This window comes from Vidua chalybeata, chromosome 16, assembly GCF_026979565.1.
Source record: "Vidua chalybeata isolate OUT-0048 chromosome 16, bVidCha1 merged haplotype, whole genome shotgun sequence".
Taxonomy (NCBI): Eukaryota; Metazoa; Chordata; class Aves; order Passeriformes; family Viduidae; genus Vidua; species Vidua chalybeata.
The window spans coordinates 16,661,951-16,674,299 of record NC_071545.1 but is presented as its reverse complement, the minus strand read 5'-3'; the positions used below and the strand labels follow the sequence as shown (position 1 = coordinate 16,674,299).

Here is a 12,349-nt window from a genome sequence, read left to right as displayed (position 1 = left end):
CAGTCCCAAGGGAACCCTACAAACTGACATCAGGAACCTGGGCTGGCCACTTTTCTTTCCCTGGGAAAAGGACCGGTCTGTGTCTCCAGGGGCCTGTGGCCCTGAGTGGCCGGACACCTCCCAAAATCCAAACGATCGAAGGATGTGTCGCAGACCCAAGCTGCCCCCACCTCAAACCTGTGCTGCCCTGACAGTCCCAAGGGAACCCTACAAACTGACATCAGGAACCTGGGCTGGCCACTTTTCTTTCCCAGGAAAAGGACCGGTCTTTGTCTGCAGGGGCCTGTGGCCCTGAGTGGCCGGACACCTCCAAAAATCCAAACGATCGAAGATGTGTCGCAGACCCAAGCTGCCCCCACCTCAAACCTGTGCTGCCCTGACAGTCCCAAGGGAACCCTACAAACTGACATCAGGAACCTGGGCTGGCCACTTTTCTTTCCCAAGGAAAAAGGACTGGTTTTTGTCTCCAGGGGCCTGTGGCCCTGAGTGGCCGGACACCTCCAAAAATCCAAACGATCGAAGATGTGTCGCAGACCCAAGCTGCCCCCACCTCAAACCTGTGCTGCCCTGACAGTCCCAAGGGAACCCTACAAACTGACATCAGGAACCTGGGCTGGCCACTTTTCTTTCCCAGGGAAAAGGACCGGTCTTTGTCTCCAGGGGCCTGTGGCCCTGAGTGGCCGGACACCTCCAAAAATCCAAACGATCGAAGATGTGTCGCAGACCCAAGCTGCCCCCACCTCAAACCTGTGCTGCCCTGACAGTCCCAAGGGAACCCTACAAACTGACATCAGGAACCTGGGCTGGCCACTTTTCTTTCCCAGGGAAAAGGCCGGTCTTTGTCTCCAGGGGCCTGTGGCCCTGAGTGGCCGGACACCTCCAAAAATCCAAACGATCGAAGATGTGTCGCAGACCCAAGCTGCCCCCACCTCAAACCTGTGCTGCCCTGACAGTCCCAAGGGAACCCTACAAACTGACATCAGGAACCTGGGCTGGCCACTTTTCTTTCCCAGGGAAAAGGCCGGTCTTTGTCTCCAGGGGCCTGTGGCCCTGAGTGGCCGGACACCTCCAAAAATCCAAACGATCGAAGATGTGTCGCAGACCCAAGCTGCCCCCACCTCAAACCTGTGCTGCCCTGACAGTCCCAAGGGAACCCTACAAACTGACATCAGGAACCTGGGCTGGCCACTTTTCTTTCCCAAGGAAAATGCTGATCTTTGCCTCCAGGGGCCTGTGGCCCTGAGTGGCCGGACACCTCCAAAAATCCAAACGATCGAAGATGTGTCGCAGACCCAAGCTGCCCCCACCTCAAACCTGTGCTGCCCTGACAGTCCCAAGGGAACCCTACAAACTGACATCAGGAACCTGGGCTGGCCACTTTTCTTTCCCAGGGAAAAGGACCGGTCTGTGTCTCCAGGGGCCTGTGGCCCTGAGTGGCCGGACACCTCCAAAAATCCAAACGATCGAAGATGTGTCGCAGACCCAAGCTGCCCCCACCTCAAACCTGTGCTGCCCTGACAGTCCCAAGGGAACCCTACAAACTGACATCAGGAACCTGGGCTGGCCACTTTTCTTTCCCAGGGAAAAAGGACCGGTCTTTGTCTCCAGGGGCCTGTGGCCCTGAGTGGCCGGACACCTCCAAAAATCCAAACGATCGAAGATGTGTCGCAGACCCAAGCTGCCCCCACCTCAAACCTGTGCTGCCCTGACAGTCCCAAGGGAACCCTACAAACTGACATCAGGAACCTGGGCTGGCCACTTTTCTTTCCCAAGGAAAAAGGCTGATATTTGCCTCCAGGGGCCTGTGGCCCTGAGTGGCCGGATACCTCCAAAAATTCCCGACAAACAAGGATGTGCCCTCCACTGGCACCTTTCCAAAGCATTGCACTAGATTACAGTAATACTCTGCATTTCCAGTGGTTCAGTCTGTCTGACCCTCATCCTGACCCTTAAAATGCACTAAGGAATTCTAAAACAGCCCTTAGGAAGGTGTAACAATGCCCTAAAAGACACTAGCCAAGTCCTAAGAAGCCTTCCAAAATCCCCTAAAGATTCCCAATAGTCCTGCAAAAACACTCAAGGAAACCTGCTCAGCCTCCAAACCCTTCCTGTTGCTCTCTAGCCCACAGATGTCATCCCTACCTTTCTCCAGGGGGTCCCGTTGTCCTCTGAGGGTTCTGTCGTTGTCCTGGTGTGAGGGTCACTGCCTTGTCCTAGCGGGAGCGTTCCGGTGTGCTCTCGCTGTTAGGGTTGCTGTGTGGTGCTGCTGCTGGCAGGGCTGAAAAGGGAAAAGGCTCTTGTTAGGGGGGCTGCTTAGGCTGAGGTTAGGGCTGGGGGGAGAGGTGGTGCTCCTGTACCCTAACTTGCCTCCTAAGCTGTACCCTGTAGCCCTGATCTCCACTGCACTGTCCAGCCCTCAAGCCCTCGCCCTTTACCCCTCAACCTCTCCCTCTGCCCCCCAGCCCTCAGGCTCTGTGTGTCACCCTCGAGCCCCCCCTTTGCCCCTCAAGCCCCCTCTCAGCTGCCCCTCAGCTCCTGTGCGTCACCCTTAATCCCTCTCCTTTGCCCCTCAGCCCCCAGCTTCTCTGAGGCACCCTCCAGCTGCCCCTGCCCCCCTCAGCATCTCTCTGTCACCCACTGTCCCCTCTCCCTGTGCCTCCCTCAGCTCCCAGCCTCTGTCACCCTCAAGCCCCCACAGTGCCCCTCAGCCTCTATGTGCTGTGCCATGAAAAAACATAAAATTTCCCTAAAAACCCCTCATCTTCAAAATGTCCTAAAAGCCCCACAAAAACATAAAAATAGCCTCAGAATACCCTTAAAATACAAGAAAAATACCCTACTTTTAAAAAAACCCTAAAACACACCTAAATATCCCTAAAAACCTTTAAGAAATCCCTCAATATTCCTAAAAGAGCTCTAAAAATACCCCCAAAATACTTAAAATGCCCTGATAAGACCCTAAAAAACCCTAAAAGTTCCCTCAAAAGACCTAAAAATACCCTAGTCCTAAGAGTCCTCCACATACCCTCAATAGACCTAAAAAGGCCCCAAGAACACCCAAAAAAAAACCCATAAAAATTCTAATTAGTAGTAAGAAAGCCATGAAAATACCCTAAAAAAAAATCTTTTAAAAGCCCTAAAAAAGTCCTAAAAGTATCCTAAATAGTCACAGAAAATTCCTAAAAAGCTCCTGTGAAAAAAACACTAAAATATCTTTTTAAAGCCCTAAAAAACCCCTAAAAAAGTGCTCAGTCCCCAACCTCTACCAGTCACTCTCTAGCCAGCCAACATCATCCCTACCTTTTCATTAGGGTCACTGCCTGCAGCTGCTGGGAGGGTTCTGGGGCTGTCCCAGCATTAGGGTCACTGCCTGCAGCTGCTGTTGAGGAACACTGGTGTTCTAGGGGTGTGTTTAGGGTGAGCTTAGGGTTGGGGTGAGGGCTGCTGCTGTACCCTAACCCTTCCTGGTACCCCGTGTCCTGTCCTTTGTACCCCTAACCCTCAGGGTCAGCTCTCCACCTGTCAAGTCCCCCCCTTTTTGCCCCTCAGCCCGCAATGCCTGTGTGTCACCCCAAGCCCCCCGACACTGTCCTGTGGCCCCCTAACCTCCACCGTGCACTTTCCACCCTTGTAGGGGTGGTTTTAAGGGTGAGGTTAAGGGTGCTGTGAGGGCTGGTTCACCTGTCACCCTCAGGCACCCCCCACTTTGTCCCTCAGGACAGCCCCTGCCTCTCAGCCTCCTTGTGTCACCCTCAGGTTCCCACCGCAGCCTCTCAGCGTCTCTGTGCCACCCTGGAGCCCCCCTTTTTAACTCCTAAAGACCCCTTCTGCCTCTCAGCTGCCCCCATGTTCTGTGTCACCCTCCAGCCCCCTCCCCTCAGCCCCAGGTGCCTTTGTGACACCGCGCAGCCCACAGACGCCGTCCCTGCCTGTTTTCTTTGGGTGTTGTCCTGCTGCGAGGGCCGCACTATCCCCACGAGTCCGGGCTCCCATGTCCTGCTGCAGGGAGTCACACCTGGGGGATGGGAGGAGTGAGGGATGGGGCAGGGGCGGGATGGGGAGGGGTGAAGGGTGGAGAGAGACTGGGGAAGGGGTGGGCTGGAAGGACATGTAGGGGTGAGGGGTGGAGATGGGGACAGAGCAGAACAGGGCAGAGGGAAGAGGGACATTTGGAGGGGGCAGTCCACATATCCCAGACCAAAGCTGCAGCAAAATACAATTTTAGTGGACAGGGCAAAGCCAAACACCACCTGCAAACTGACATCAGGAACCAGGGCTGGCCACTTTTCTTTCCCAGGAAAAAGGCTGATCTTTGTCTCCAGGTGCCTCTGGCCCTGAGTGGCTGGAGACCTCCAAAAATCCAAACGATTGAGGATGTGTCGCAGACCCAAGCTGCCCCCACCTCAAACCTGTGCTGCCCTGACAGTCCCAAGGGAACCCTACAAACTGACATTAAGAACCTGGGCTGGACACTTTTCTTTTCCAGGGAAAAGGACCGGTCTTTGTCTCCAGGAGCCTATGTCCCTAGGTAGCCGGCTGCATCCCAAAATCCGAACGATCGAGGATGTGTCACAGACCCAAGCTGCCCCCACCTCAAACCTCTGCTGCCCTGACAGTCCCAAGGGAACCCTACAAACTGACATTAAGAACCTGGGCTGACCACTTTTCTTTCCAAAGGAAAAAAGCTGATCTTTGTCTCCATGGGCCTCTGGTCCTCAGTGGCCGGCTACGTCCAAAAATCCAAACGATCGAGGATGTGTCACAGACCCAAGCTGCCCCCACCTCAAACCTCTGCTGCCCTGACAGTCCCAAGGGAACCCTACAAACTGACATCAGGAACCTGGGCTGGCCACTTTTCTTTCCCAGGGAAAAGGACCGGTCTGTGTCTCCAGGGGCCTGTGGCCCTGAAGTGGCCGTACACCTCCAAAAATCCAAACGATCGAAGATGTGTCGCAGACCCAAGCTGCCCCCACCTCAAACCTGTGCTGCCCTGACAGTCTCAAGGGAACCCTACAAACTGACATCAGGAACCTGGGCTGGCCACTTTTCTTTCCCAGGGAAAAGGACCGGTCTTTGTCTCCAGGGGCCTGTGTCCCTCAGTAGCCGGCTGCATCCCAAAATCCGAATGATCGAGGATGTGTCGCAGACCCAAGCTGCCCCCAGCTCAAACCTGTGCTGCCCTGACAGTCCCAAGGGAACTCTACAAACTGTCATCAGGAACCTGGGCTGGCCACTTTTCTTTCCCAAGGAAAAAGGACCGATCTTTGCCTCCAGGGGCCTGTGGCCCTGAAGTGGCCGGACACCTCCAAAAATCCGAACGATCGAAGATGTGTCACAGACCCAAGCTGCCCCCACCTCAAACCTGTGCTGCCCTGACAGTCCCAAGGGAATCCTACAAACTGACCCTAACCCTAACCCCTAACCCCAACCCCTAACCGCAACCCTAACCCAACCCGAACCGCAACCCTAACCCCTGCTGCCTAACCCTGAACGCAGCTCCTTAGCTCTACAAAATGGCGGCATCCGTGTGGTCATGTGACAGGGAGCAAGATGGTGGCGCCCATTGGGTCACATGATGGGGAGCAAGATGGCGGTGTCTACATGGTGGGGGTGATGTGGGTAGTGGGTATTGTAATGTGCCAGGTGGAGCACTAATTAGGGGTTGTATAGGTATATATAAAAAAGAAGAAAAACTCTATGTCCGGTGCAGCAGTAGAAAGTTTCAGGCTGCCGGGGAGTAAATTCTTTTTTTTTTTAATAATTATTTAAAGTTTGTTTTTTTAAGAGACGACTTAAGAGACAACTTAAGAGATAAGAGGCGGCTTAAGAGACAACTTAAGAGACAAGAGACGACTTAAGAGACAACTTAAGAGACAAGAGACAACTTAAGAGACAACTTAAGAGACGACTCAAGAGACGACTCAAGAGACAACTTAAGAGACAAGAGACTATTTAAGAGACTACTTAAGAGACAACTTAAGAGACAAGGGATTACTTAAGAGACTACTTAAGAGACTACTTAAGAGACAAGAGGCTACTTAAAAGACTACTGAAGAGACAAGAGGCTACTTAAAAGACTACTTAAGATACTACTTAAGAGACAAGAGACTACTTAAGAGACGACTTAAGAGACAAGAGACGACTTAAGAGACAAGAGACTACTTAAGAGACAACTTAAGAGACATGCGACTACTTAAGAGACCACTTAAGAGACAAGCGACAACTTAAGAGACCACTTAAGAGACAAGCGACAACTTAAGAGACCACTTAAGAGACAAGCGACAACTTAAGAGACCACTTAAGAGACAAGCGACAACTTAAGAGACAACTTAAGAGACCACTTAAGAGACAAGCGACAACTTAAGAGACCACTTAAGAGACAAGCGACAACTTAAGAGACAACTTAAGAGACAAGCGACTACTTAAGAGACCACTTAAGAGACAAGCGACAACTTAAGCGACTACTTAAGAGACCACTTAAGAGACAAGCGACTACTTAAGAGACCACTTAAGAGACCACTTAAGAGACAAGCGACTACTTAAGCGACTACTTAAGAGACCACTTAAGAGACCACTTAAGAGACAAGCGACTACTTAAGAGACCACTTAAGAGACAAGCGACAACTTAAGAGACCACTTAAGAGACCACTTAAGAGACAAGCGACTACTTAAGAGACCACTTAAGAGACAAGCGACAACTTAAGAGACCACTTAAGAGACCACTTAAGAGACAAGCGACCACTTAAGAGACCACTTAAGAGACAAGCGACTACTTAAGAGACCACTTAAGAGACCACTTAAGAGACCACTTAAGAGACAAGCGACTACTTAAGAGACCACTTAAGAGACAAGCGACTACTTAAGAGACCACTTAAGAGACCACTTAAGAGACCACTTAAGAGACAAGCGACCACTTAAGAGACCACTTAAGAGACAAGCGACCACTTAAGAGACAACTTAAGAGACCACTTAAGAGACAAGCGACCACTTAAGAGACAACTTAAGAGACCACTTAAGAGACAAGCGACAACTTAAGAGACCACTTAAGAGACCACTTAAGAGACAAGCGACCACTTAAGAGACCACTTAAGAGACAAGCGACCACTTAAGAGACAACTTAAGAGACCACTTAAGAGACAAGCGACAACTTAAGAGACAACTTAAGAGACAAGCGACAACTTAAGAGACAACTTAAGAGACCACTTAAGAGACAAGCGACAACTTAAGAGACCACTTAAGAGACAAGCGACAACTTAAGAGACCACTTAAGAGACCACTTAAGAGACAAGCGACCACTTAAGAGACCACTTAAGAGACCACTTAAGAGACAAGCGACCACTTAAGAGACCACTTAAGAGACAAGCGACTACTTAAGAGACCACTTAAGAGACAAGCGACAACTTAAGAGACCACTTAAGAGACAAGCGACTACTTAAGAGACCACTTAAGAGACAAGCGACAACTTAAGAGACCACTTAAGAGACAAGCGACCACTTAAGAGACAACTTAAGAGACCACTTAAGAGACAAGCGACCACTTAAGAGACAACTTAAGAGACAAGCGACAACTTAAGAGACAACTTAAGAGACCACTTAAGAGACAAGCGACCACTTAAGAGACAACTTAAGAGACCACTTAAGAGACAAGCGACAACTTAAGAGACCACTTAAGAGACAAACGACAACTTAAGAGACAACTTAAGAGACCACTTAAGAGACACTATCAACCTCTGCCAAAACACCTAAACAATGAGAGATAATTTAGAACACATACAGCACAGAAATTCCATGCAGATGAATTTCCATTCAAACAGGAAATTTTGACAAGACAAGCATAAATGGGAAATAAGGCACAAGTCTACTAAATGTGAAGGCTTTTAAGACAATATCTGTAAACCAGCATTTTCTTGTGCAACTATAAAATTACTTTAATTGCGTAATCCTGCCCAATATTTCTTGTTGTCAGGTTAGATTAGACAGAGGTAATATCCTCCCCACTGTGTAAGGAGACGGGTTATGGTTGGTGGTGGAATTGAACTGGTACACATATTCCTCCCATTCAAAATACAAACATCTACCCTGCACTCTACCCTTCCCAAGAAACAACTAAACAACACATTAAAAAGCCCCAAACATTGAGAACTTGCTCCTTGACTACTTACCAGTTTCTTTTACTATAACCCTTTCAACAGCATCAAAACGTATGACCTCTCTATCTTGTGTTAATCACCGCCTGTGCACTCTATTTGTCAAATACACAGTGCTGTGTGAAAACCCTTGATTTATGTGCAATTCATACTACATGGATACTTCTTCCTGATGCATCTCTGCTACCTTTACTGAAAAAACATTGCTTGTGTCTAGACATCTGTGAAAAACGCCAATCACTTGGTTTTTACAAGTTTTAAAGTTTAATAATAATAAAATTGTTATAAAAATAGTAATACAATTAGAGTAATAAAAATTTAGAGTTAGGACAATTGCAAGACAATAAAAAGCAAAGAGTTAGGGACGTCCGGATGCTCTCGGGCACTTAAGCCACGACAAGCATGTCTTGTGAACAAAGGAATCACCTTAAAAGCAATAGCCTGTTGCATATACAAAACACTTCATGATTATGCATATATTTTATTTAAAACAAGAACTTCGTCTGGTACTTGTCCAAAAGTTTCTGTTAATTCCCTTTGAGTCTCAATCAGGCTTGAAGAAGTTCGTTTCTGTTGATAAGGAAAGCCATAAATTCCTCTCCTCTGGAAAATTTAGGGGTTTCTGTAATTGTTATCCTTGTGCGAAGAATTCCTTGATTATCTCATCTCTTTCTTGAGATAGTTAAAAAGTATCTTACATAGTATAGTTTCTATTTTAACATTGTGTTATAACCTAAAAATACATTCAACACACTACTTGAGAGAATTAATACAGCATAACTTTCCAACAATACACATATAATATTCATTGTAACTATTGCGTAAAGCCAATCATAAAATATGCATTTTTCACAACAACTAATGTTGATATCATAAAAGCTGGCCTTTTGATATCCTTTGACATACCAGGAGGGAAAATGGGTGGGAACAAAGGGCATCCAAGAGGAGAATTTAAAAAAAACGCATGTATGAAGCAAATTCAGAAAGCATAAAAACAGACGGAAATTCACTTGGGTAAGAAGCTAAATTAATAGATTCAGGAAGACAAGGCTTTGCATCTGACTGAATTTGAAAAGGTAGAGAAAGGTGGTGCATATTCTTTTGTGGCAGAAGATTATTTTTGCTATATACAAGGAAGTATATAGCAAAGGTATCCCAATAACAGACTGCAGCTGTCCTGAATAAGCTGCTTTCAGATCATTTCTACAGAAACACTTGACGCTGTGTGGAGAAGCAAAGTTCATTGACATGCACAAAGACACAGATGAGTAACTAAAATGTTATGCCATGTAAACAGGGCTACACCAGCCAGACCAAATGCTTCTAAAGTTTTAGAAAGAAACCAGACAAAAACCACAAAACAAAACTCAAGTATGAGTGACTAACCTGTTCTACTCTCAACATGTCTATCATCTGATCAAACAACGGGGTTCTCAGCAAGTCTCGATGAATTAAGAGAGTTTCCTGAGCATTACAGGCAGCAGGATATTCACACTTTGAGTCTTTGACTGAGGTTTAAGAGTACATAATTGGTTACATAACATTTCCAATGAAGATTTTTGGATAATATATAAATTATAAATCACCAAAACTACATTGCAGAATCCAAAGTTCAATTACACCCATGAGACTTATATGATGGAAAAAGGGGGATTTCCCTCAATTCAAGCCCTTAAAAACCCTAACCCTAACCCAAACCCTAACTTAACTTAGTCCCCCAAAATACTGGGAAAAGAGAGGTTCTCCTCACTTTAAATTTCTTATATGATGGAAAAAGGGGGATTTCCCCCTCAGTTCAAGCCCTTAAAATCCTAACCCTAACCCTTTTCCTAACTTTCTTATATGACGGAAAAAGGGGGATTGTTCCCCTGAATTCAAGCCGTTAAAAACCCAAACTCTAATCCTAATGCTAACCCTAACTCTAGGCATAATGTTAAACCTAGGCATATCCGAAACCATTAGTGAGGGAGCAAAAGGTGCATGGAGGTGAGGCTGGTGCCAAGCAGAAATGTGGGGAAGGAGACATGTTGTGGCAATTCTGTGTTCCCCTTGGCGTGTCTTTTGTAGCTACAGCAGGCCTGGAGCTCTGGGCTTTGTGGTTTTCAGAATCCTAACAGTAGGCAGAGCAGTAAAAGCAGCTTTGGGCTAAGGCCGGTTCAAAGGAGAAAGCTGTGGAGGAAGCTGTGTTTGGGCAGTTCTGTGTTTGGGTTTTAATTAGGGATTTTCATGACGCATACGTGATTTTCCATTTTTACATTTGAAAACTTAAGAAAAGCCTCTAATTTTGAAGGGAACTAGGTCGTGTTAGTATTTTACATTCCTCCTCTCCAAGAAAAGTTTCCAGAGTGCAAGCTTGAATATCTATGAAGCTGCACAAAAAGCCTAGGTACTGTATTGTTCAATGCGACATCCTCAATGCAAGCCAAACATTTTTATTTTGGGCAAAATATTCTCCTGCCAGTGTTGACCATCTAAATCAACCATGCCTAGAAAGTTCTAGTCCAGAAAGCATGCACCCTTGAAGGTAATTTCTACATTAGTGAGTGGAATTACACACAAAAGGAAAAAAATTCTGAACACAACTGCATAGTAAAGAATCATTCCTTTACAGTTGTCTTCAATATAAACTGAACATATTCTGTAACTACCAAAATGTCAAATGAAAGTCACCTTAAGCAGCAATTTCACAGACAATCACATTAGGTATTTTTTAATACAACAATCCGCTAAGAAAAATGATCCATAGAAAAACGATGGGTTGTATAAAACTTTCCTTCAAGTTCAAGTTGATTTGCAATACATCCTGTTCATCCCTACCTGCACAATTCAGAAACGACACCTTTTCCTACCAGTGAAATTACTACGGCAAGACCGGCACAGAAAACAGCTTGAAGAAATCAAACTTTCAAGATAAGGCTGCCGAAAAACTAGAAAAACAAGTTTTTTTTCATTACAGTGCCAGTACAGCTTTTAACCAGGTGAATGCCAGCAAACTTTTGTCAGCTCCCTCACCGCAGCCGCACTCCCGTCCTCAGTCCTCCTTCAGCAGCTGAAGGGGGGCACTGCTTTCCTGGACCGTGTCTGAGACCACGATCTGGCCGGAGAGAACTGCTTCCAGTCGCTCGTCGGTCTCCCTTTTCTCTCTGAACACACACCATAGCAACAGCCACGTGCCTAGTACACTAAGGGGCAGCACGTTCACCGACGGCCTCTCGTGGTCGCTCCCCATCGACCGGCTGACGCTCCAAAACCGCGGACTGGCCTTGCTGCCGGAGAAGGGAATGGGCCCCCCGCCCTCCCGATCCGCGCCTGCCGCACCCTCCGGGTTCCGCCGTCGTGCCAGACCCCGCCGAGTCCCGGGCCCACACGGGGCTCGCCACGCCCTGCAACGACACACGCGTGAGCGTCGCGAAGGACTCATGTAGCGTCCCGGCCTCCGTCCTCCACCGCCAGCGGCCCCGGCCCCGGCCCGGCCCTCGCCGCAATCCCCGTCCTCATCGCCGGCGACCCCGGCCCGCCCCTCTCCTCACCGCCAGCGACCCAGCGCCCACATCATCCCGCGCCTTACGTGAGCGGAAGCGGAAGCGGGAGGGCTAGGCGGGCTGGGCCGCGGCTCAACGTAGCTGCCGCCGCGAGGGGAAGGCCGAAAGGACCCTGGGCTAAGGGGGTCGCGAACCGCACCACAGGAGGCGGCACAGTGACCGCAGATGGCGTGTTCGGCGTTCACCGACTGCTGCAGTGATGCTTCCTTCCACAGTTTGTGTTGAAAGAGTCCATTTTATGCCGTATTAGGTACAGAGAATTGCCAGGTATTTCCTCAACACAGCTTGAGCTTTTGTAACAGTTCAGTGATTTCATTGCACCTTTCTGTCAGATTCTGACCAACTTCCATTTAACCTGACAGCCAAAGACGACATCGACCTTTGAACACGAGTCGGTGGAGTGGTGTGGTCTGCACTGCTGTGGCAGAAAACGTTTCTTTTTCCACTAAAGTGTGCCGAGAAAACTTCTTAGCATATACATGAAATAGCATGTTCTTAATACTGTATTTAGTACCTTTCTTACAATATCTTGCAGCACTGGTCTTGAGCTGGTTTGTATTCACTCCAATTTCTACTACACTTGATCAATAAAAATAGCAGAAGCTGGGACTAGGCACACAGAATCTGTAAATTCGTGCCAAATACTGGTCTTAGCAAAGCG

General features: G+C 47.9%; 1 protein-coding gene and 1 long non-coding RNA gene across 2 annotated transcripts; both read right to left on the bottom strand.

The window, feature by feature from the left end:
- Window positions 1-2,139: 2,139 nt before the first annotated feature.
- On the bottom strand, window positions 2,140-3,675 carry LOC128796275 (uncharacterized). The gene is made up of 2 exons (XR_008433764.1): window positions 3,301-3,675; window positions 2,140-2,278 (listed from the first exon to the last, which is right to left on the bottom strand). It is a non-coding gene; the product is annotated as an uncharacterized LOC128796275 (long non-coding RNA).
- A 4,712-nt stretch (window positions 3,676-8,387) lies between these two features.
- On the bottom strand, window positions 8,388-11,702 carry LOC128796056 (protein ccsmst1). The gene is made up of 2 exons (XM_053957323.1): window positions 11,677-11,702; window positions 8,388-11,529 (listed from the first exon to the last, which is right to left on the bottom strand). The coding sequence occupies exons 1-2, from the start codon at window positions 11,700-11,702 to the stop codon at window positions 11,178-11,180; spliced, it is 378 nt and encodes a 125-aa protein (XP_053813298.1). The 3' UTR covers window positions 8,388-11,177.
- Window positions 11,703-12,349: the final 647 nt, after the last annotated feature.

Excerpts from the sequence above, each read along its gene's own strand:
- LOC128796056 (XM_053957323.1), bottom strand. The coding sequence starts at position 11,702 with ATGATGTGGGCGCTGGGTCGCTGGCG. Across the intron at positions 11,530-11,676 it reads TGGGCGCTGGGTCGCTGGCG|GGCGTGGCGAGCCCCGTGTG; the intron begins GTGAGGAGAGGG and ends GTGTCGTTGCAG.